The sequence below is a fragment of the Sphaeramia orbicularis genome, chromosome 16 (assembly GCF_902148855.1).
Source record: "Sphaeramia orbicularis chromosome 16, fSphaOr1.1, whole genome shotgun sequence".
NCBI lineage: Eukaryota > Metazoa > Chordata > Actinopteri > Kurtiformes > Apogonidae > Sphaeramia > Sphaeramia orbicularis.
Window position 1 is genome coordinate 53231413 of NC_043972.1, and position 26652 is coordinate 53258064.

At 39.1% G+C, this 26652-nt stretch overlaps 1 protein-coding gene across 2 annotated transcripts in view; it reads left to right on the plus strand.

The window, feature by feature from the left end:
- scap (SREBF chaperone) overlaps positions 1 to 26652 on the plus strand; it is a 68991-nt gene that overhangs the window by 26917 nt on the left and 15422 nt on the right. For both annotated transcript variants that reach the window (XM_030157557.1, XM_030157555.1), the window contains exons 3-14: positions 5225 to 5345; positions 5849 to 6006; positions 6871 to 7091; positions 7936 to 8041; positions 9061 to 9233; positions 15881 to 16007; positions 20436 to 20548; positions 23140 to 23234; positions 23373 to 23471; positions 23802 to 24014; positions 24566 to 24954; positions 26162 to 26311. In XM_030157557.1, the coding sequence (XP_030013417.1) occupies positions 5225 to 5345; positions 5849 to 6006; positions 6871 to 7091; positions 7936 to 8041; positions 9061 to 9233; positions 15881 to 16007; positions 20436 to 20548; positions 23140 to 23234; positions 23373 to 23471; positions 23802 to 24014; positions 24566 to 24954; positions 26162 to 26311 (1965 nt within the window). The remainder of the gene's footprint in view (positions 1 to 5224; positions 5346 to 5848; positions 6007 to 6870; positions 7092 to 7935; positions 8042 to 9060; positions 9234 to 15880; positions 16008 to 20435; positions 20549 to 23139; positions 23235 to 23372; positions 23472 to 23801; positions 24015 to 24565; positions 24955 to 26161; positions 26312 to 26652) is intronic.

The following is a 26652-nucleotide window of genomic DNA, read 5'->3' on the forward strand; positions in this document are numbered from 1 at the left end:
TACCGTTACCGGCAGTGAAATGTGGCGCGTTACTATGCACTGATATCTAACAGTTGTTATCTGTCCTGGCTCGCTCAGCCAGGCACGAGAGGTGTGACATTTGCAAACGAGTCGAGTCTTTTGAACGGCTCTTTTCAGTGAACGATAAGAACCGATTCGTTGCGAGCCATTTGTTTACAAGCCGTTCTTATATTCAAATTGCCCACACTACCCTCATGCTTCACCTGTGTGCCACAGGAGTCTGAGATGTCCACGCTACCTTCACCTCAACGACTAATGACATGTTGGAGTTTGAGTTGTCCACAGCACACCCCATTCATTTGAACATAGCTCTGTGAGCAGCTAAAGCAGCTAATTTAGGGAAGGAGCTATCAGTGAGAGTCCGACTGACTAGACTGAAGACATTTACCACTGGATCAGGGAGGAGCAACTGAAAAAAGTGGAGATATGGGATTAACTGGAGGAGCACCTTCCTATAAATGCAGATATGCACTTGCGTGCTAGAAAAGCCAGACCCTGGTGGACCCCAGCCTCACCAAAATCATGGTATGAAGTACCTGCCTGCTGTTCAACTCTATGCAACTGGCCCGTGAAACACGCTCAAAAATCTGTTTCCTTTTACATATTAGAAGGTTTTTCAAAAAAGTAATGCAATAATTACTTTCCCTGGTAACTAATTACATTTATGAAGGAGAAATTCCATTACTAATTCAATTACTTTTTTGGGAAAGTAACTAGTAACTATAAAAAATTACTTTTGTCATAATATTTTATGATAGTGTTGGTGTTGTGTATTGGTTCACAGTCATGTGTATTTGTGTATTATTGCGTTTTATCAGAAAATTCAACACTTTATTGGCATTATGTGTCAACCATCAGCAGTCAACCACCACACCTGATAATGGAATTTTAGTTGATTATTGTCCAACAAATAATGTCAACTTTTAGTAACTCTTGAAATAAACTTTTTCTATAAATATCATACTGTTGTTGAAGCATAAGCTTAATCATAGTTAAATTCTCCTCATGCAGTTTAGGAAAAAAACAATTAATTGTCCTTGACAATTAGAACATTTAAGGTCATATATTTTTGCCTTTTTTGTCTTTGTTAACTTGTAGCCCAGATATAAAATGCAAATGATGTCAATGACTCATAGAAAGAAATGCCTGACTTCACTGGAGCTCTTTTAAATGGTCCCGTCTAGGGATGGAATTGATTAAAAATTTAACAATTCCATTATTGATTTTGCTTATCAATCGGATTCCTTATCAAGTATCATATTGATTCTCATTGGGTGAGGGAATAAAAAAGTACAAATGGTTTTGTTTGCATTAACTGTTTTTTTATATTTCCTTCTGCACAAAAAATATAACATATACAGTATGCACAAATAATATCAGATGACGCCTGGCCCTGTTTCAGATAGTCAAAAAGGTCTCAGACAAGCGCTGTGTCATTGGGAATGAAATTTGGATCTACCAGAGAGCAAAATTCAGTCAAAAGTGGCATGCTGTTGATTTATGTGTCTTATGCAGCTTGAACCATCATCTTTTTGAATATGGTGCTTCTACTTGTAGTCAGACCTAGTGTTGGTAACAGTCTGACTCGGACACATTGACTTTTGGTAAATGTTTCTCATCTTTCCAATCCATAGTAAGCCATTTGTTTAGCACTTGTCATTTCTGATTCCTGGATTACCCGTCTCACATTCCTCATATGACATCATGTATGCACACTCCTTCTTATGGCCTGTGGACTTCATAATACTTGAGTAAATTTTCTGCTGAAGAATCTTATGGTTTAGAAAGCATTTGTTTTTGTTTGTTCACTAAAGTTTGGAAGTGTTAGAAACATTAGAGTGGGAAAACAATGCAGTTCTCATCATTCTGAAACGTCACACTCAAGTAATTTAGTATACTTATGGTATTCACTTTTCATTTGTTTCTATGTTTGTGCTTTTTTGTTTATGGGTCCAGACCTGTGGAAGGAATCATAAATAGTTTGCAGTCTACAATTACTACATTCAACTGATACCTATATGGGTTGCTACAATCAATCAATCAAATTTTATTTATATAGCGCCAAATCCTAACAAAAGTTATCTCGTAACACTACATATTGAGTTGGTCGAAACCAGACTCTAAGCCAATTTACAGAAACCCAACAGAATCCTCCAGGAGCAAACACTTGTGACTGGTGACATTGGCAAGGAAAAACTTCCCTTTAATAGACAGAAACCTTGAGCAGACCCTGACTCCTGGAGGATGGCTGTCTGCCTTGACCAGTTGGGGTTAGAGATAGAAGGTAAAGGAGGAAAAAAAGAGAGAGTGATAGAGATAGAGAGAGATTGGGGAGAAGGGGGGAAGTAGGGGGAGACACATGGATGCAGTTGATGCACAGATAACTGAGCTAGAACTGTCAAAAGTAGATCAGCTGGTTATTATAATTACTAGAAACCAGAACAAAGGTCCATGACTGTTAATACTACTACTACAAATACAAGTACTAACAGTGGACATACTACTATTACAACAGTTAGTACAAATAATAGAAACCTCTACCATCTATAGAACTATATAATAAACACTATCAGAACTATATGGATTAGTAAGTGATGATGATGAAGAAGAACCACAGCAGAAGGACCACAGCAGGTCCAGAGATGATTCAGGGACAAATCATATCATATGCAAATCATATGCTTCCATTTGATCCTGTCCCCTGCATTTTCTTCTTGTACACAAACTACCTGCATGTCCTCCTTCATCACATTCATATGACCTCTTCTCTTTCTTTGACCAACAGCAACATTGGCAGTTGTTGTTAACCCGGTGTAACAGGCTAAAATATATCCCCGTCTGGACTATACCTGGGGCTAATTCATACACTCCCCCCCAGGCCACATTATGCCCCCATGATATCAGTAGTGCTGAGTGACATACACAATAAATGCTTATTTTTTCAACATTTTATTGGGGGTTGAGCTTCGTCAGGTAAGCTAAGTGAGAAAGCTAACTGACTTAAATATGAAAACTTGAAACAATTACTTGAATTACTTCAACCAGAACAACTTAGCCTAAATCACTAAAAATATTAGACTTCCACAAAGATCAAAGATTACCATCACATTTCTCTGTAGTGTTTACACATTAAAATAATTAGAATTGAATTTATACCCTGGGGTGTAAATTGGCCTAGACTGCTTTAACCCCCGGGTATGGTCTGGACTGGGGGTATACTTTGGTGTGTTACACCAGAACTATGGAAGTCATGTGCTGGATTTGCATTGTTAATTTGGCAGAAGTTTTACACCAGATAGCCTACCCTTCCTGAAGCAACCCTCTCCATTTATCTGGGGTTGGGACCTGAACTACAACTATGACTAGGCCTAAAACTGGAACCAGTGCTTGGATTATATGAGTAGTTTGCCGTATCTCTAATTTAAGTTTTTTGCAAAATTGTTGCAAATTTTCAGATGTACTTTGAAGTGATTTTCAGTTTGAAAACCCTCTGCACTATGTCATTTGGTGATGTTCTCTCATATCATAAGTACAGGTACTGGTTCATTCATCATGTTTATGTGGGTTATTTACACATTCAGAAACACATGGTTCCCATGGTCATCAAGACTCTGGCAAAGTGTCAGAATTTTGAAATTTCATTTTCCAGGCCCCGCCAAAAAAAAACGTAATGTCATAGATTTTGGAAAAGTTGTAATTAAAATTTTAATAATGCAAACCCCTCACCTTTTCAAAGTTGCTATTTTGATCAACATTTGTCATAGGTTTTTCTCTGTCCTGATACAAAAATTTACACTAAAACCTAATTTTAGATTTGATATTAAAAACATTTTCTACTCAGGGTGGCATGCCCCAGAGCCTCCTAGAGGGCTGTGTCACCCTTTTCGCCCCTTGATGAGTTTGCCTCCCTGAATTCTGTATGTAATGAAACTCACAAAACAAAAGAAAAACTGTTAAAATAGAATGAATCTTGAGGTTTTCTTTTATCCTTTTGTTTGTAGAGGTTTAAGTCCTGGGATTACTTTTATTTGACAATAAAAGATCTGCTTTGCACAAGTTTGGATCTATAGTATGACAAACTTTAGAAAAAAGCTTGAATATAAAAGTATAATTTATTTTTAAAAATTTTGGTTGTCAATTTTTATACACTTACAGGTCTGTCTTGGAATTCAAATTAGTCTGTAAAAATAAATGGAAAAGTTTCAAATCACTAGTCTACAAATTTGTAGGAATTGTCCGTCTTAGAAATTCAATGTGCTAAATTGTACATACCTTAATAATATAATTTGGAAAACAAATGACAAATGTACCTGTTAGCTCATGTTTTCAATGTATATGATGATGTGTTATTACAAATGTATATATTGGTTTATGTACTTTTATACACTAGATTTGTAAATCTTCCACTAGAAAGAACCTGACAAATGAATGTACTTTAAGGTGCAGACAGCATTTTGAAGTAGATCTGATGAGACGAAAATTTCTTTTGACTAATACCCATTATCAGAATTTCACATTACACATTTCAGTTACACAAGACTGTATCTTGCTAACCACAGCCAACCAGCATTTTTGACATATTTTTTCTTTATTGATGAATCATACTTAGTAATGTTTCACTACTAGGTATTTTACTTGTGGACAAGTGAATTTTTTGCATTGAGAAAAAAAAAGTATATGAAAGTCCTGTATATGAATATACACACATTATACTTGTATTAGGTTCATTGTGTATATATGTAGTTCAAATTCAGATCTGTCTATCATTTCTTGCACCTAAACACCCATGGTTGCTCAACACCGCCGTTTCAAAATTAACCTCTACACTCACTTGTGTACACACTGTTAAAGAGCATGCTGTATGTTGCTGTTTCATAAGGACCCACCCAGTTCTAAGAGGAGTGAGTGATTTCTTAAGTACGACATCATCAGGCAGAAAGAACCAGAGGCCCGGCTTTTCTGTTCTCTTCCAGTAAATGCACTGCAAACACAGTTACTCACTTTGACCTGACTGTGACATCACTTGTGTTTAAAGCTTTTACACAGTATGTTCAAAAATATACTGTTGCTGCATTTTTCCTGAATAGTTGAATTATGTATGTTTCATTAAACTCTTGTATGTCTTTCAGAGGTTGAATTACTTTAACAGGTTCGTATGACTTCTCATCAGTTCCTCTTCCTTCCCTCCCTGTTTTCTTACCAGCTATCCATTATTGAGGCTTCCCCTGCCTGGGACGGGTCCTGTGGAGTTCACCACAGGGGTGCGAGATTACAGTGTTCCTTCCCATGAGCCTCAGGGAGACCTCGGTGAACGGCCTGACTGGGTAAGAATAAAGAGAATACAAGACTCATAATGTACAAATTATAACAGCCCAGGCACTGCCCAGTTTCTTCTTCTTCCTTCTGAAGAAAGGGGCTAGATTTTCTTTAAAAGTCATTAAACTGTACACACATCAGAGGTGGGGAAATATATGGTCTTTTTTTTTTTTTGTTGGAGTTGTGAAGAGGTGAGGTAAAATGGCTCAGTTGTCCTGGCAGGGTATCAGTGAGCAGGAGGGGCAAAGTATTATGTGACCAGGCTTGAATATATTAGTTCTGCTTACTTTTTCACTTGTCATATTGTACTTTTTTTGATTACCTGTACTCTCTATATAAGCCTAAAATATGAGCTTTGCCTTCACACAAGTCTCATAACAACACTAACATTAAGCAAAATTGTATTTTGTGTGTGTGTGTGTGTGTATGTGTGTGTGTGTGTGTGTGTGTGTGTGTGTGTGTGTGTGTGTGTGTGTGTGTGTGTGTGTGTGTGTGTGTGTGCGTGCTGCAGTACCGTGGTCTTCCGGTGGCCTACATCCAGCAGGTGTTGGTGAAGGCAGCAGTGTCTCCGTGGGACAGCAGTCTGGTACCGGTTGATGTGTTTCGCTCACCACTGGGCCGAGTCTTTAACCTTGTGGAGGAGATCCGAAACCATGTCCACCAAGACAGGTAACTAGTCTCATATTGTAAGTTGACTAATATTTTCTCAGTGGATCTTTTTAAGTGTTAGATCAGTGGTTCTTAACCTGGGTTCGATCGAACCTTAGGGGTTTGGTGAGTCAGTCTCAGGGGTTCAGCGGAGGTCAAGACACACACTCAACAACAGCAGAAGTCACACTGATTTGCAGTAAATATTCATTATTACTGTAGCCTGATGGAAATTAGGTGATGGGTGTGTGTTAAAATGTGTGAATGCGCATGTGAAACTGGTGGGGTTCAGTACCTCCAACAAGGTTAAGAACCACTGTGTTAAATATACTTTTAATGCTTCTGGTTTGTGTATTGCTTTACCTCATGGTCAGTTGTAAATCTAGCATTAATCCATCCTCCCCTGGGTTAGAGAAGTTAAAGGGCTGAAAACCCAAACACACAGAACTGCCCCCCACAGGGACAAACTCTCCCCCTTGTGAAATGCCCTGACCAGAGCTGAACGGACCCTGTTTGACAGTCACAGAGCACCCCCACCCCCACCCCCCTGTCCAGGAATCACCGAATCAAAAGTCTATTCATACTGATATCAGCATTTTCCTCAAGTTTGTGAAAGACTTGGGGGCACAGGCTTTGGAGTCCTCCTGCAAGCAAATTGTTAGTTTTTCAAGAAAAAAAATATGGTGGCAAGAAAAAGTATGTGAACCGTTGAAGTTTACCAGTTTCTGCATGAACTGATCATAAAATGTGATCTGTTCTGCATCTGAGACACCAGTATAGACAAACAGAATGTACTTAACCTAATACCACACAGACAGTTGTATAGACCTCCTTGTTTTGCTTACTGTCCTATATCACTTCTGAGCTGTCCTCGTCTTTTTTCAGCTCTGGGGTTCGAAGTCTGGAGACTCTTTGTCTCCAGGTGTCAGACCTGTTTCCAGGATTACGACGGATGCAGTCGGTCCTGCCAGAGCATGGCTGCCTTCTTGTATCCCCTGGCAACTACTGGCAGAACCAGCGAGAACTATTTGACTCCGACCCCGACCTCCTAAAGACCATTCAGAAGCATGAACCTAAAGGCCTGCACACCTCGGCCACACTGCGAGGTAGGGATCCAAAGAATTCTGCAATACTGAACTGCCTGCGCATAAACAGAGGACGGCCTTTGCGGTCTGTATGTTTGATCTCCATAGCCTGAAATCACTAATTCACCTCAACAATCTTTGGGACAAAGGTGTGAGTAGACAGTCTAATGATCACACATTTTAAACTTTTATCATTTCCAGTAAGAATAGGTTTGGCTCTCCACTCATCTTTCCCTCATCTGCTTGAAACTCCAAATAAATTAATGGATATTGGAGAGATTTGGAAGAAAATTATAGATTGTCATGAATTGTATCAATGTCATGAAGTAAAGTTGAGAAAAACCAGTCCGAAGCTTTATTGTTTACATGCCTCAGACTTGGAGAAGTTCATTGATTTGATACATGTTTTTGTTATACCTGTAAGAGTTTTCGCTCTCATTAAAGTACTTTTGGCCACCATCCCTAAATTAAAGTAAGATCATTGTGGAGAGGATCGAAACAAATTGAATGACTTTTTTAGATCTAATTGTTGCACTTGGTCCCTTGTGGTCGCAATTTTTTAAGCTTTTTGGATGTTGCTTGTTAATCTGCTCTCACCTTTTTAACACTTGAAAATATAGTAATAGTGTTCTATAATAGAACAAAAAAAATATGAGACTGAATTTAGTTGTATGCTAAATAACATGAGATTTCTATCTGTTACTATCTGCATTTTCGAGTGGCCATTTTGTTTTATTAACAAAATGTTTTGTTTTTCATTGTTAAAACTCCTTCTTTACTTTATAGTAGAACCATCAAGGTGAAGAGGTTCTTGATGTAAAACTGTCAAATGAATTTAACAGCTAAGCTCCTCTCTGTGTTCCAGACCTCCTGTTTGGTGTCCCTGGCAAGTACAGTGGTGTCAGTCACTACAACAGGAAGAGAGTGGTGACGTACACAATAACGGTAGTGCTGTACAGATACGATGCAAGGTGAGTAACATTTGCACCGCAAGAGCAGAGAACACAAGGCTCTGGGTTCACTATACATTTGTTGTTGGGTCACAGGAGTTTAATAATGCAACAAGTCAGTACATCCATAAAATGTTTCATTGTTTTTTGTTACCACTTTAACACCAGTCATGTAGCTGTATCAGATTCTCCTGCTCGTAATTAAATTTCATGCATGTACCAGTTTATGGTTGTTCAGGATATTTTTGTCACATGAGAGATAAATAGGTTATACCATTTTCCAAATGAATTTTTTTCTAAATTTGAATGTTGCATTCATTTTAGAGAATTATTCCTTTGTGTTTGCTAACAGCTCATGCAGAAGAAGGCTGGCATGTTTCATTGGCCTCTTCCTATTGCATATTTACTCATACCATGACACTTTGAGTAGCATGCTTTAATTCAACAGTTTGTAATATTTATACTTTAAAATATACAAAGATTAGCTACAATTATCAGTTTCAACATGCCAAATATGTCAACGTGTAATATTGCATAGATATGTGTAGCAGTTAGCATGCCAATCAGCTAGCTCTACACTGTTCAGACATCTAGATTAGATTGATGTCATGATGTATTTATATCTCTCAAATACATACATGTTTATTCCATGTTATTCTGTCACATAGAGAAGAGGACTTTGAAAACAATAAATATTTTGATGGCAATAGCTGCCATGGCCCCCTCTGTTTTAGCAGCTCTAAAACTATATCTTTTAATTAACCAAGAATCTGCCTCTGCTCAAGTTAAACCCTTCTGATTTATTTTTGGTGGAAACACTTCAAATGGTTTAAAATTACTCTATCTTTGAACAGAATTGGGCTCGTGTTGGCGGTAAAGTGTCTTTTTTGTGGTGGTTCTGTGGGTTTAATTGAGTATTGAGAGTCTGTGGAATAAACCTATGGATGTAGAGTTGATCTCAGTTTGATCTTCTTTGCTGTGGTCTAATATACTAACGATGCAGTAAATGGAACAATGACATTCTGTGTACTTGTGGTCAGCTTCCTGGGCAGCCTTCGGTCACGTCTGAAACAGCTCTACCCATCAGCCAACTGCAGCCTCAGAGATGATCACATGGTCCATGTCCACTTTAAGGAAGAGATTGGCATCCCTGAACTCATCCCGCTTGTAACCACGTACATCATCCTGTTTGCCTACATCTATTTCTCAACACGTGAGTCCACTTCGTTGCTTCTCTACTCTAACCTTTTTCCTTTACTTCGTCCCTTCTTGTCCCTTAGTTTGCACACTGTACTCTCAGTGTTTACTGTATGAAGCGTGCCACAGAGCCAGACTTGTGTCCAGAGTGCTTTTGTGTGTGCACGTGTTTGTTTGCCAAGCTTGTTCTTGTCTGGTGCAAGGATAATCTTCAAATGGGAACATTGTACGCTGCTGTTAGACTGCACCCTGCTAACCTCAAGTGACTCGCCAGAACAAACAGTTGTAACACAAAATTCACACTCAAGCTGATTAGCTGAGTCCCACTTACATCTTGTGTTGAGACATTACTTTATAATCTCATGTTTTTGTATAAATGAGAATAATTTATGAGTTTACTTCTTTTTTTTTTTTTTTAACTAATTCTTGGCCTAGCCTCCTGAGCCCAGTTGCGCCCCCCCCCCAGTACCAAGGACAGCCACAGGTCTATCTGTGTCACCATGATAATACTACAATATACACATTCTATACATCCATGTACTCAGTCAACAGTTCAATGAAACCAGTTTTCGGACTACAGAAAACAATCCAAACAACAAGTACTTACAAGGGCAAATACTGAAAACGAGCTAATAGTCAGAGACCAACAGACCAGTGTTACAAACATTGGGCCATTAAGCCAACACTAAGCAGATCCAACTGTACAAGTATTATTTCTTGCTCTTCTCTAGTTTGTTGAGTGAGTTTTAGTGATCACATTATCATGCGATGATTACAAATTTTGTCTTACCTTTGTTGCTTTCTGATCATAACTTGGTTTTCTATGAATGAAGCTTCTATCAGCTAATCCATTGTTTTGTGTTACATTGAAATGACTAAGGCTACGTCCAGATGACAACGCTTGTATTTTATTTTTTATTTTTTATTATTAGTGATACAGTTAGAGAGATAGTGGAAAGAAAACGAAACAAATAAACAGAAGAAAAGTCAACAAGCAAATACACTAACAAAAATACTGACAAACAACAATGACAGCATCATTACAATGAAAAAGATACTAAAAGTAAAGAGCATCTAAACAATATGGATTCATTAGGGACGATAGGGAAAAGGGAAGGGGGGGTGAATGAAAGTGAGGAAAAAGGGGGGGAAGTGAGAGAGCTAATAATTATAATAATAATAACAACAGTACAACAGTATATAATGATAATGCTAATAGTTTTGTTTGTTAGTATTATTGTGGCAGAGGCAGCCACAATAATAGTAAAATGGGTAAATAATTAGATATTTATAGTGCTGTCAAACAATTAGAATTTTTAATCAGATTAATCACAGGGTTGCTTTGGATTAATTTGGATTAATCATGATTAAATATCATTCATTTTTAATCTATATTAATCGCATTTCATTTTGCTTGAGCAAACAGACTCAAGAATGAAGGGAATTTATGCATTTAACATGTTTATTAAACACCTTCAACAGTTTCAACAAAGCAACTGTGACCAACTGTTCCGTCTTGGTTTTTCTGTGCTCAAATTTCCCATCCAGAGGGCCATGTGCTGTTTAGCATTTTCCATCTTTATGGGTTGGTTCTGCTGCCTTTCACTACCAGATCAACTGCCCATTTGCGCACTCTACTTTGACAAACTGCCCGAAATGCGTTGGCAAGTCATTCTGCACTACAGATGGGTTAATTGTGTTAAAAATTTTAATCAGATTAATCATGATGATGGATTAATCCGTGTTAATGCATTAATTTTGACAGCCCTAGATGTTCATATTAATTTATATCAATTTGAATTTACATTAATTCATTTAAATTAATATGGCTCTGGGGGTGGAGCTAAACACACAGAGCCTGAGGAGTGGAGGACACCATCACCTTCTCATATGACAGCCAGCCCCCCCCAGCAACACAGCCACAGCCCAGGGACCAGACCACCAAAAACCAGCTAAGGGGTATTACTCCTATATTGTTTTTTTGCTTTCCTACTGTCCGCCCCCTTCTCCCCCTCTCTGTCTTACTATTTTCCCCCCTTTTTGTTTGTTTATTTGGAGATGGCCCTAATTTAGTCTACTCCAGAGTTGGACCACTCTCAGACCATTTTTGAGTCTGTCCAATGGGAAGTGACCATTTCTGTTAATTAATTACATTTTTTATTTATTTTTACTATATGGGAGATAGGGGTAGGGGTACACAAGCCAGCTACCTCCCGCTGCCCTCCCCAAAGACAGCAGCCACACCACCAGGGGGCAAAGAGTCGGGAGAGGTGGGTGCCCACCAGCCCCACACTTCGCGCTACTTGGCTCCACCCCCCACCGCCTTGCAAATATGATATTACCCGGACTTATGACTGCCTCCACTGCTACCGCCACCACCCTCAAGAACCACAACGATGGCAATAATAATAATAAGAATGAGAAGAAAGGGAAAAAAAACAAAAAAACCTTGGATTGAGAGGGAGAGAGAGGTTGTCAAGTTGATGCAGCATTACCAGGTTTTTGTAGCAGTAGTGCTAATAAACATAGCCACGCCTGCAGCACAAACACAACTCTGTAATTTGCCGTTGTTGTAATCGGATGTGGTTACTGAATTGGGCGTTGATGAGATGTCTTCTGGGGTGTAAGAGGAGGGGGAACAAGTGTCCATATTGGTGTGGGTGGAGGCGTCACGGCTCCACCCACTGCCTGATGGTCCATCAAAGCGACAATTGAACTCATTCAGACTGTTGGCTAGTTGGAGATCGTCAGTGGATGGAGGGCTTTAGGCTTGTAATTGGTGATATTCCCAAGCCTTTTCCATACAGAGGCTGAGTTGTTAGTAAAGAACTGCTGCTGAAGAGTCTCAGGCTATGTTTACACAAAGCTAGGTATTTTCGAAAACCCCTGTGTTTTAAAAAAAAAACAACCTTGTGCAGACTTGACCATTTTCAGAAATGTCTTCGTTTACATGGCCCCATATTTATTTATATATATATATATATATATATATATATATATATATATATACATACATACATACATACAGGGTGGGGAAGCAAAATTTACAATGAACATTTAGTTGTTTTTTCTCAGCAGGCACTACGTGAATTGTTTTGAAACCAAACATATATTGATGTCATAATCATACCTAACACTATTATCCATACCTTTTCAGAAACTTTTGCCCATATGAGTAATCAGGAAAGCAAACGTCAAAGAGTGTGTGATTTGCTGAATGCACTCGTCACACCAAAGGAGATTTCAAAAATAGCTGGAGTGTCCATAAAGACTGTTTATAATGTAAAGAAGACAATGACTATGAGCAAAACTATTACGAGAAAGTCTGGAAGATACTATTAAAGAAGAATGGGAGAAGTTGTCACCCGAATAGTTGAGGAACACTTGCGCAAGTTTCAGGAAGCGTGTGCAGGCAGTTATTGAGAAAGAAGGAGGACACATAGAATAAAAATATTTTCTATTATGTAAATTTTCTTGTGGCAAATAAATTCTCATGACTTTCAATAAATTAATTGGTCATACACTGTCTTTCAATCCCTGCCTCAAAATATTGTAAATTTTGCTTCCCCACCCTGTGTGTGTGTGTATATACATATATATATATATATATATATATATATATATATATATATATATCCTCAAGAGCATTCCAGGCCTGTAGATGACAGTGTGGTGAGACAATCGAGTACCATTAACCATCAGAATCCTGACAAGAATCACAACAAAACGTTACTTCCCCTATGGAGATGTAATTTTTCTGGTTCCGGGTCCAAACGAATCCAAGACATGTAATTAATACAATACAATGCAAATGGATGTGCTGGTAACTTTTTTTTTTTATAATCAATGACTGCTTTGCTGACGTACAGAGAGGATGAAATTGGGTTTAAAACTCTATTGAGTCAAACCTTGTTAGTTCTGTAGTCATTAAGAGCTGCAGTCTGTTTTTCAATGATGTTTTGTCTTTAGTGCACAGACCTAAATTATTACTTGATTTACCTTCCACAGAACAAATAAAGGATTCATCAACAAAATATGAAGTATGAAGATGTGGAAACACTTCATAAAAGCCTCGTTTTATATCAAGTAAATACACAAAGATCCTGTTAAAACAGATGTAGTGGGTGCTAATTAGCTAAGATTCTAACATTCGCTAGCATCAAACTTCCTTATTTTCTCATTTAATATTTGTAACTTCACTTTTCAGCTCCATCCTCTTCCTCTATACTGTATCATCGCATGTGAAGTTGTAGAATATTTCCTTTGAAGAACTGTGATGACTGTCTGAGAATTTCTGTTTTCGCGTTTCCCTCTGTTTACACATAAACGTGAAGATGGACATTTCTTGAGATCTCCACTTTGGCCAGAGTTTTTAGAAACCTTCGTTTTCTGTGCATGTACCTGTCATTGTCATGTAAACGATAGGCACAAATGAAGAGAAAAGTCTCAGTTTTCAAAAAATACCCGCGTACATGTAATCATAGCCTCAGAGTACAGTGATTTAGCATTTGTCACCATCTTGCTAAGCCTGTACTTGGCTACTCTTTGTAGCAGTCTCTGTCCCCCATTTCTGAATGCAGCCTCCTTTTCCAGCCATGTGTCTAATGCACACTTACTGCATGCATTAGACACATGATAACAATAACAGTTCACACACAGGATGACATCTTAAGATGAGAATGTCATCTTCTTGATACAAAGAACAATCACACTACAAGACATACAAAGACCAAAATATATTAGGACACTTACATAAGACTAGCCAGTAATAAGAACTCACAAGGGACACGCAGCAATCAATTGGCATAGCTTGCCAATGCTGTTCTTTTTACACTTAGGACATTCAAAGACTTGATAGTTTAAAGCAGTGGTTTTCAACTTGTCTTACTTTGGGAATTACGTTTTTCCACCATAATTAGTTGCAACCCACTTTCCACTTTTATGGACCTCTAACCAAGGAAATATGTTGCAAAAACAGGTAAGCACATTTATAATTTGAGAGTGACATTTTAATTACTGCTTTCAGAACACATTTGTGTATTGTAATGGAAACCTCAGCAAAAAATATGAGCGGTGCTGCTGATTTAGAAGAATTAAATTATGTCATAACTACTTGACTGTGTCAGTACACGAAATATGTAAATAAGTGTGTGGTATTTTTTTGAGCTTTACGGAAGCTGTGTTGATTCTACGTGATGCTTCATTTTTGACAATGTTTGTTCTCCTGTGTGATACCTTGGCTTTCTGCGCTTATTTTTAAATTAATGTAGATGAATCTAGATTTAATTTACTGTGGCTCATATTTGTGCTTCAGCATCATTCTACAAACAAACTCAGCTTGTCACCTTTTAATCAAACGCTTGTGTCATCACAGTAACAGTTGGCCTTCTGCATATATCTGTCAAAAGAAGTTTGTCATCTGATAGTATTTAGAATCGAATTTTTACCACACACTACGTGACCTTTCCAGAACAAATCCAAATCCAGAACACAATTCGGGCCATTGTTCATAATTTAAGAAATTTTAAATTTGTTTTTGGATTTCTTCATACATGGTGTTGTATCCTTTTTAATATGCAATCTTGTATTAAGGAACATCACAGTCTGTAATTCTTCAGCAAATGGGGGGTTAAGTGCCTTGCTCAAGGTCCCATTAGCCAACAACTCTCCACCGGTCCAGGGAATCAAATCGATGACCCTTTAGTTGCAAGTGGACTCTCTAGCTGACTCTCCGGCCTAGAAGACGGCTGGGATCAGCCTTCTAGGCCATAGCTGCCTCCGCTTTAGAGATTCTTCTATTTAGAGGCGGCCATACACTGCGATTATTTCGATCGTTGCACGCAGCTCCATCTCAAACTGAGCGAATCAGTCGTACAGTCAGGCCCACGATTCATGTTCTCACACTGTACGGACCGACGCTCGTATGCGACCTGACTGCTCACACTGTAGGACCATACACCACAGGACGCACGACACGTTTGAGTGTTGTATCCGGAAATACAACGTTAAAATACCAAGGAATCCGTAAAAGTGCATAGACGATTGTGTATTGGCGTGAGCCACGAAATGGTAGTGCTGAACAAAAACCAACGAGCTGCTTTGGTAATATGTGCCATTATCTGCGGGGAATCAAAAAAGAAGAAAAGACAACGATGTGTTCGGTGCAGGCATTGGTTGGCCAGACGTGGACAGTATGGGCTGTCATCCAGGAACTAGAGGTAAGCTGCAACAGCTAAACTGCACTAGGACAATAGCCAGCTACTGTTAGCTTGTACGCTACTGTACGCGTCTGTGTTCGCCCATGCACAGTGTGAGAATTTGAGGCACATCGGTTCGTGGCACTGCTTTGACAGTACGATACGCTCACGAGGAGCGAGCAGGATTTCAAACAGCTCTGTTTTCCTTGCGAACACACGATTGCTGGTCGTGAGGTGGTCGTGAGGTGCTAATCGCTTCTCTTTACCCCATGTACACTGCACGAAGCACGACACACGATTAGAGGGACATCGGGCCCGATCCCAGAAAGAGTCGCACGAGTGAGAAATCGTCTCTAAACTCGCACAGTGTAAGGCCGCCTTAAGGCAGAGGTAGAGGTATCATTGGGCTGTACTGTAATGGTATTGATGTTATAATATAATCAAGCTTCCCTTTCTCTCTTTGCAGGTAAAATTGACATGGTGAAGTCCAAGTGGGGCCTGGCTCTGGCTGCTGTGGTCACTGTCCTCAGTTCTCTGCTTATGTCTGTGGGACTGTGCACTCTGTTTGGACTCACGCCCACACTCAATGGAGGGTACGAATTACCACATATTACAATTAACATAACCAAGAAACAAGAAAGGCTATGCGTGTAGGGTAATTGTCTCCAGGATAACTTAAACACCTGTAAAAGTCAGGAGCAGAGACACAATTGCTCTTTTAGTTTTCTAAATCCAGGGCACAACGGAATTGGTGTAGATTAAAAAGTTCGCTTCACATGACAAAATTGCAGACAATGGTCAATTGATATTACAGTCACCTTAGGAATATGTCAACATTTTTCAACAAACCATTTGATACTGGTAAGATGGAAAGTATAGTGAAAACCACATCAATGACAAAACTAACACACTATTTAAAAGTCTTCATGCATTACATTGTTAAAATTTAAGTTCAGGTTTTCTACTGAATGTTTTCTCTGCCATGGTTTGTCCTCCCCACTTTCTTTTGTTATCGACATGTAAGTGTGTCCTGTTAATATTTACTGCTTTAACAGGCTCTTACAGTTTCATCATTACCTTTTATCTTATTCACAGAAACCCAAGGACAAGTTTACACACACAAAAAAAAACGCGTGCACGCACACACACACACACGCAGGTGACCTGACTTCCCATTTCCTCTACATTGACACATCATAGTTCTGTGTTAATGTGTACAGTATGGGGGCAAAAAGTCACTGTGTTAGTGTGGACAAAAAGTCAGAATGGATTGTGGGTGTGGGTGGGACTTTTTTTCAGGAGGCAGAGATATAATCATGTTGACGTTTTAATGGCTATCCAATCATTAGAGGGCAAATAGAAAGAAGACTCTGTGGTGTGACAACAGCACATCGTTGTCCAACCACTGACCAGGACCCACGCAGGTCCATTAGGGGCTGGACTTCCACTCAGCTGTCTGTGTACTGATACAAAATACACACTGCACTGAGGAAGCAGTGTGTACACATACCGTTCATACTCTATGTACAAAACACAATTTGCTGACAAGTGGCTGTTTGCGTCAACATGTAGAGATAATGACTCTTGACTTGTTATACATCTTTTACACTCATAGGTAGTCTTAACACCTCAGAAGAGATGGAAATACCCAGCTGAACAATGGAACTAGATATGTTTTAAAAAGATGTAATGTGTGTTAACATGCATAGAACAATTTATTAATTATTTTTGATGTTTTAAGCATTTAAAAGATGAATGACCATTTGCTTTAAAACATGCTGAAATCAAAATGGTTCTTTGTTGGGAACCAACTACTTGTGGAGGTATGGAAGTGTCTAGGAGAGGTGGCAGTAGAGTTTTTGACAAGATTATTCAACAAGATCTTAGAGTGAGAGTATGCCTGAGGAGTGGGGGAAAAGTGTGCTAGTGACCATCTTTAAGAACATGGGAGACATGCAGAGTTGTGGCAACTACAGGGGAATAAAATTGATGAGTCATACGTTGAAGCTATGGGAAAGAGTAATGGAAGCTAGACCAAGGGCAAAAGTGAGCATTTGTGAACAGCAGTATGGTTTCATGCCGAGAGTACAACAGATGCGCTATTTGCATCGAGGATGCTGATAGAGAAGTACAGAGAAGGTCAGAAGGAGCTTCTTTGTGTCTTTGTAGATCTAGAGAAAGCATATGACAGGGTGCCCAGAAAGGAGCTATGGTTTTTATGAGGAGATCTGGAGTGGCAGAGAAGTATGTTATAGTACAGGACATATGAGAGCTGTAAGAGGTGCACTGGAGGCGGGACTGCATCAAGGGTCAGCTCTTATTTGCTGTGGTGATGGACAGACTGACAGATGAGGTTAGACAGGATTCTCCATGGACTATGATGTTTGCAGATGACACTGGGCCTCATTCACAAACAAGGCGTATGCACAAATGTACTTAAACACTTCGTACGACTGTTTGACGCACAAATCCGGGATTCATCAGTATTTTCTTACCCGAATTTGTTCTTACTCTGCAAACAAATTTAGAACTTCCTCAGACCATGCGTATGCACAAATGAAGAAGGCAGAACTGACTTAGAAAATGCAAACACATACCTTTTTAAGTACATGCAGAGCATATAAAAAAAACCCCACATTCATTCAAAAGAGATTTAATTAACATTTTTTTAAATCATTAATTTACTAATATATTGGTCAAATGTAATAAACAACGATGAAATTGACACACTTTCACCCTCACCCCCCTTCATCATTATGACAATTAAAATATTCAACAATAACAACAGTCCTAGTTTACAAAGGACATTTTGTGGACATATTCCATGAATGAATGTTTGTCCAGTTATTGCTGCTATTCTCTCATCCTGTGGCGTTAGATCAGGTCGACCTTGTCCTCCACCAGTCTCCTTTTTCTTCTGGTCCATAATGCGTTTCTTGGTGTCAACTTTTATGTTGAACCACTGTTTTTTTCACCTGGGCCACAATGCACTTCTCTTGGGATACTACATTGACAGCCTCAGTTATTGTGGTCCAAGCATCATTTCTTTCTTACCGTCATCAACCCCAAGGAGACACTCTTGAAAAGTTTTCCTTTTCTGGCCTCCACCTCGGATACAACTGTTTTGATTTCTGTGGTTGTGAAGATCTTTTGCTTTTTACCTTTTGGCGCCATCGCTTCTACCAAACTGTGAAATTTACTACTTCTCTCCTCCCATAACCACATCCTTCATTCACAAATCAACTCTGGGCAAGCGCTTCCTTATATGGAAAAATGGGGGCATGGTTGTGTGCTAATCACAAATTGCAAGGACATGCTTGTCAATGTAGAATGATTCAGATTTGCACATAGTTGGTGAAAACAAAATTGGCCGGTGTACAGGTGTCATGAGTCCCATGGTTATTTTGCATACGCACTTATTTTGCTCACAAAATAGGAACATTCCCATGCACATATTAGTGAATGAGGCCCATTGTGATCTGTGGTGGGAGCAAGTGGAGGAAAACCTAGAGATATGGAGGTTTGCTCTGGAAAGAAGAGGGATGAAGATCAGTTGCAGCAAGACAGAATATGTGTGTGTGAATGAGAGGGACCAATGATAAGATAAGACTTTATTTATCCCAACATGGGGAAATTTCTCAAGTGGAACAGTGAAGTTACAGGGAGCAGAGATAAAGAAGGTGGAGGATTTTAGGTACTTGGAGTCAGCAGTCCAGAGCATTGGTGAATGTGGAAAAGAGGTGAAGAAGCATGTGCAAGCAAGTAGGAATAGGTGGAGAAAAGTGTCAGGTGTGTTGTGTGATAAGAGTGTCAGCAAGAATGAAAAGAAAGGTGTACAAGACAGTAGTGAGATCAGTCATGTTGTATGGGTTAGAGACAGTGGCACTGAGGAAAAGATAGGAGGCAGAGTTTAAGATGCTGAGGTTCTCTTTGGGAGTGACCAGGATGAATTGGATCAGGAATGAGTACATCGGAGGAATAGCACACGTTAGATGTTTTGGAGAAAGTCAGAGGCCAGAATGAGATGGTTTGGACATGTACAGAAGAAGGTTAGTGAATATATTAATAGAAGGATGCTGAGGCTGGAATTGCCAGGCAGGAGGTCTAGAGGTAGACCCAAGACCAGATTGGTAGATTTAGTGAGAGGGAAAGAACATGAAGATAGTTGGTGTGAGAGAGGATAGGGTTAAACGGAGGTAGATGGTTCGCTGTGGCAAACCCTGAAGGGAACTGCTGAAAGGAAAAGAAGAAGTTGGGAACCACCCAGCCCAGAGGGTATATAGATATACAAGGAATTCTGTCCATCTATCTGTCCAAGATTTTTGTCCATCCAATTTCTCAGACACTATTCACTCAATTCTTTTCAGATTTCGCACACATATTCTTTACATGTGCCTTTCTCTGTTTTTGCCAATTTTGGAAACATTTCTGAAAAGAGTGATAGTTAAGACTCAAAATGAATCCCTGGGTATCCAGGGTATCAGTGTTGTGTGACTGGGCAGAGGTATTGGTAAGCTCCACTTGCTTTTTCACTTGTTATATGCATGAATGTGGTCTCGCCAAAAAGAAAACTCCCACTAGTTTAGCCCTACATTGAATTTAGAAAATGTAGTTAAGTTAGGTGAACTAACTACAATAAATGTATAGCTGTTATTTCTTTCTAGTCTAAAGGCTAATTAATTGCTTTTTCTATTTTGTCCTGGGTGAAAGCTGAAAGAACCTCTTCCTTTATGGTCAGAGCACTTGCCAGACAATGGAATAGTTTGGAATATTCAAAACAATACAACTTAACGTTCAGTTATAATAAGGCTGTTTCTTCAAAATTCAATTATAGATAGTGTTGTAAATAAACACTAAGTGTTTTAATGTTTTGTGAGAGAATTTAAACAAAAAACTGAAAAATATAATATGGCAATGATAATTTTTGCAATCTAAAAATATATTGATGTTTTTAATTATCATTGTTCTATTGCAAAACCAACTAGATGAACATAGATCTTAAGTGTGTCTTCTCTCTTTAGTGAGATATTTCCTTACCTGGTGGTGGTGATTGGATTGGAGAATGTTTTGGTCCTCACAAAATCTGTGGTGTCCACTCCTGTTGACCTTGAGGTTAAGCTACGCATCGCTCAGGGTAAGAAAAAATGGCAGATGAACCTTCAGGTGTGCATTCAGTAATATGCTCTTTCTTTTAGTGGTTTATTTTTCAGGCAGTTCCACTTGAACAATTCAGCATTTTAATTGGGCTTGAGTGGTAGCCATCATACCTTCAAATAGCAACCCTACCTGATCTGCAGTGGTACACCGCAGTGGTAGGGCTCATCACCAACAGCGATGAGTCCGCTTACAGGAGGGAGGTGAGCCAACTCGAGGCTTGGTGCAAAATTAACAATCTGTGCATCAATGTGAAGAAAAAAAGGGAGATGATTGTGGATTTTTGAAGAAAACCTGTGCTCCTAGTCCTCTTCACATCAACGGGGATCCAGTTGAAATGGTCTCCTGCTTTAAATACCTGGGAGTACATATCTCAAATAATCTTAGCTGGACAAACAACATTAGCAGTCTGCTGAAAAAAGCCCACCAACGCCTATATTTTCATAGGCGACTCAAGAAAGCAGGTTTGAGCCCCTCCATCCTGACTGCTTTTTATAGATGTGCAGTGGAGAGCATCCTCACCTCCAATGTGACTGTGTGATACAACAGCTGCACAGTGGCAGAGAAAAAAAAGCAATGCACCAGGTGGTGAGAGCTGTGACTGCTGTCTTCCCTACATCGAAGACCTCTACACCAGCAGTTACAGAAAAAAAGCCCAAAACATCTTGGATGATACCACCCACCCTGCACATGGATTTTTTACATTTCTCCCATCAGGCAGGAGACTGTGGCATATCCAAGCACAGACCACCAGACTCCAAAACAGCTTTTATCCAGAGGCGGTCAGACTAATGAACATTTGCTGAACTTGAGCCCCAGAATGCACTTTAAGTTGGCACTTTACTGCTGTGCACTTTAGAAATAAAACTTTTTAGTTAATTATAGGTAACTTTTTTTTTTTTGGGGGGGGGGGGGGGGGTATTGTTTTTTAAATCGGTATTTTATAATTTTTTTATCTTTTGCAGTAATTTATACTATTTACTAAATGCTGCTGACAGTCCTGAGTACAGTGTTTCGTTTCTGTGTATTCTATATGCTGAAATGACAAATACATTTGAGTCTGAATCTGATCTGAATCTGAATCTGGACCAGACACAAAATTTATTCCTCAACTAAGCAATTTGCAGCATGTATTTATTTATTGTAGTTTGTGTATTTAAATAAAATTGTTGTCTTTTTAGTCATGAAATAGAGAGACCTTTTTTTTTTTTTTTCTTAAACATGGTCAAATCAATTTATGCCAGTGAATTAAATCTCAGCATCTGGTGAAATAAGAGCTGGTAATGTTAGCTAGTCGGCTTACTGCAGCTGACCAGTCCATTCCAAGAGGCTGAGGGAAAAGTGAAAGTTATTGGAAAAACATAAACGATTTTGTGCTTTTGAGAAAACCATAGTTATATAAGTTTCTGTTGAATGGTCATTAAGCTAAATTACTAAGTTTAAAGCAGCGTATGACTTTCATCACACATTTTTTTTTCAAATTTGTGAAATGCCACTGATTATCATTAATCCATTAGTGTTTCTGTGCTTACGCATATGAATCACTTCTCTCACAGTGAACATCTTCAAAGAGGACTCCATCATAAACACAGTCCACTTGTTTACATAACAAACTGAAACATCACTCAGGCCTTTTTGGAAATTTTGTGCATTGTGGGAATGGCGACCAAGCAAAAGAGATTTCTCACAGATTCGGCTAGAAATCGAGCCAGATCACTACAGCGTAAAATTATACAGTCCACCAGGGTTGTTTTAAAGAATGAGTATAGTCTGTGGATGGAGGTAAAGGCCACATTTGGGTCCAGCACTCACGAACAGACAGCGAAATTGCTGCTGCGTGGAATTCCCATTCCCACAATGCACTTCGCAACAAAATTTCCGAAAAGTCCTGAGTAACGTTTCGGTTTGATATGTAAACAAGCAGACTGTGTTTATGATGGAGTCATCTTTGAAGTGGTTCACTGTGAGGGAAGTGATTCAGGTGCATAAGCACAGAAACACAAATGGATTAGTGATAATTAGGCTATCAATCAGGTTTTACAAATTTGAAAAAAAAATTGCAATGAAAGTCATACACTGCTTTAAACAAAAGGTAACTTCACTTAAACTAAGAAAAATAGGAAGAATGTGAGTTTATTTAATAAGAAAAAAAATTTGTCTTAATAACTAACCAAGGATAAGTTTTTTATATTTAAATCATAGAAACTGACAAAGTATTGGCGATAAGAAGTAGCCATAATTTCATACATGCAAAGTTGGGTGTTTGACACAGATGGAGTATAACAAACTTAAATTTAGCGCTCAGGGTGGTACCTAGAAACATGCAGATGAAATAAAACATTTCAGGAATAAACTTAAGGTTCATCCATTGAAGTTACATGAATACAACATACAAACCAAACATGACAGTAGTTGCATTTATGCAAGTGTGCATTATTATATGTAGTGGTGCTGTTGTACATTGTATATGGTCAAAAGCTTGGTATGAAACAATTAGTTCAGGGAAAACTTTCTACAAATGAGCAGATTTGTCAAGAATTATATATTGAGTGTTGCCGTTTGTTTCTTCAGGACTAAGTAATGAGAGCTGGTCTATCATGAAGAACATGGCCACTGAACTGTGCATCATTCTCATTGGCTATTTCACTCTGGTTCCAGCAATCCAGGTATGGAAAACTTTCATCAAGCCTGTACTTTTTAAATGTCTTGCAATTGTGTTGCTGTATGTATTTTAGTTTGAGAAATGCTTACATCCTGTTCAGCTCTTCACTGGTCTAAAAGTGTGGTTTTGTCTTGTGTTACAGGAGTTCTGTCTGTTTGCTGTTGTCGGCCTGGTGTCTGACTTCTTCCTGCAGATGTTCTTCTTCACCACTGTACTTTCTATAGACATTCGCCGCATGGAGGTGAGGGCTCTGTCTTAAAAAATAGGTCATGCAACGGGTGAGATGGCGGTCACCAGCCCACATACATTGACCACATAGTTTTCAGATTACTTTTTCTCACATGTGCTACTTTTTAAACCTCTTATTGTTTCACTGCTGGTTCATTTTCCTTTAACATAGAGTGAAACCTTTCCTCTTGTGTTTAGCTCAGTACATTGCCAAAGAGCATTAGTCATATAAGCAGGTTTTAAAGCTTATATGATTAAAGGTTTACTTAAATAGTTCCAGTGATATGATTCTAAGAAACTGCACCATGCTGTACACACTTCTAACCAATCTTGTCTTCTTCAGTTGGCTGACCTAAACCGCCGGCTGCCAGCTGAAGCAGGACTGCCTCCACCCAAACCTGGTCCTCTGCGACCACGTGAGGTCCCCCCTCCCCCAAGACCCTCTCCTCATACCATAACCCTGCAGACCCCAGCCTTCAGGAACCTCAGGCTTCCCAAGAGGCTGCGTGTGGTCTACTTCCTGGCTCGCACACGCTTGGCCCAGCGCATCATCATGGTGAGTAACAGGGTGTCAATGCTTTCAACAGACCTATTGAAGTGGTAGTACACCTTCAACTGGTTCAAGCAAACTCTGTGTTTTAGTAGTTCTGATCACAATGTGATTGATGACAGTTGTGGTTCTGACTGGATGACTGGGTAGATTCACTGATTGTCACACTATAGACAGAAACACTTGCCGACTTCAGATTTCAGAAAGAGGGTCCTGTAAATGCCAATAAAATGAGGTACTATAAATGGTACATCACTTTCTAGAATACATCAACATTAAACTAAGTATGGAAATAACATTATTCAGCAAGTTAACAATCCAAAATGTTTGGTCATTTAACCAAGTCAAACAAGTATTTGCTATAGAGGTGTGCTTAGGAAACTAGTTTTTGACCGTAGGAGAAAACGAAATTATTTTATTGTGTTATCTCCCAGTGAACTACTATATACTACTACTATAGTGAGTAATTTTATGTGTCAAGCAGTGAATATATCACTATTGTTCAGCTCCACTTCATAATGAATGAATATCCATGAGATTCTCTCCTTTATTTCCAGATTGGCACAGTAATCTGGATAGGCATCCTGGTCTACACTGATCCTGCTGGGCTCCGCACCTACCTGGCTGCACAGGTATCAGAGCAAAGCCCACTGGGGGACCCCGGGGGTGGTGGACTTCCCCCTCACTTTGGAGTGGCTCCTGTCTTCCATGGCAGAGACCCTACCAGCACCCTCAGAGTAGTTCATCCAGCTCCACAGCCCACTCCTCTACCAGAGAACCAGTCACAGGGGCACCACGGTGCTGCAAGGGCAGGGCCCCTCCCTCATTCTCCACCTGCTATTCCTCAAATCACTTGGGGTGCTGAGGATGAGGAGGGCTGGAGGAGGCTGTCCTTTAGGCACTGGCCTTCACTCTTCAGCTACTATAATATTACTTTGGCAAAGAGGTGAGTGCTCAGGTCCTGCACATCTGATCTATGTTCACCCATGAACTCACAAGGTTCACATGGTCATAAGTCTCTAAGGCTTCATACTGAGGGGTTAAAATCACATTGGAATTACTGTGGACAATTGTGTAATTTTTTGATTTGACAAGAAAAGATATCATGAGTTTATTTGCTTGGTTATCAAGCAAAATGCACAGGGAACTGAAATGTGCACTAGAAAACAGAGGCTATGTTGAATTAATTTTTGCTTTTTGGTATCAATTTCAGTTGGTCTGTTTGTCATGTGACTAGTTTGATAGTCATGTGACTGTGCACTGCTTAAGATTTCCTTTCGTCACACAGAATGATGAGTTGTTACATTTATATGTGTATATAATAAACAGATTGCACACAAACGAAACATGTACATTACACAGGCACATGTTCCATTTGATTAAATTGCAGCAATTATTCAATTTCAATTGTTGTAATTTTATTCTCTCCTTTATTGTGAAAATCAGTTTAAGGCTGATACATACCTAAATGAAAAGTAGCTTATTTAAGTTGTCAGTCTGGCAAACCATCTTACTTACTTAGCTTTTAAGTTGTTTAAAATGTTGACCATTACACATCAATAGGTATAGTAGCATGACCAAATGAGATGGGCTGTGTCCACACCTTTACATTTTTCATTTATAAAACACTTAAATCTCAGTTTTAAGATCCATTAGCCAGAGACTTATGGAAATACAGCTGATCCTGTTTTAGACTCTGGGATTGCATTGTAGCCTGGTCAGCCTAAAACTAAAAGATAGCAACACCCTCCTTTACGCCCTTATTAACTCAACAAGGATGTTGAATTGAATGTGTTTCTTTCCTTGATGTCTCTCTGAAGCTGTTGTCAAGTTAAACTATGCATTTTATACTACTACTTGCAATTTTATTACTAATTTGTTACTCTTACTAAGTACTGTTTTGTACTAGATGCATATATATTGCTGGAATGTTAGAATGGACAGAGAACATTATTGAAACATTGCTAAAATTCTAGTCTGTATGGAGGTGGCAAAAGTGTGTGGGTCTAGTCAAAGCCAGGAACAGAACAAAGGCAGAAATATGTTTTCTTTACCATAATATGTGGTGCTTCTCAGCAAATGGATTAATTCATGTAATGTGTTATTATTAGCCTGTTTTGTAACACTTGGTTTGTGTGTGTGTCCTGTCTCAGGTACATCAGTATCCTGCCTGTCATCCCTGTGACCCTTCACCTCAGCCCACAGGAAGCTATTGAGACACGTCACCCACAGGACACGAGACACCCGCCACCACCCATCCCCAAAGTGTCTGCAGATCTGCAGACAGACCTAACACTGTACAAGTCAGTGCTCAAACACACGCACACACCACAGACTGCTACATTAATCTAAAGAAAATGAATCGTATGAGAACATTAAAGTTTGTGCCAGATATTGTATTTTATATTCCACATCTCAAAAGACTTTGCAGTGTCTCTAAGCTGAAAGAAACAAGATTGAATGGGCTCCGTAATATGACATTCACATTTTTGTTCAAAGAGAACACCAAGGTTCTGAGAATCAAATTTTCTTTGCAAAGCAAGATGTCACAAGGGAATTGCAAGATCAGCCGATAATTCAGCCCTTTCCAATGAGGGAACACTGACACATTTCTGTTATCACACAGCATATACCATAATATGTC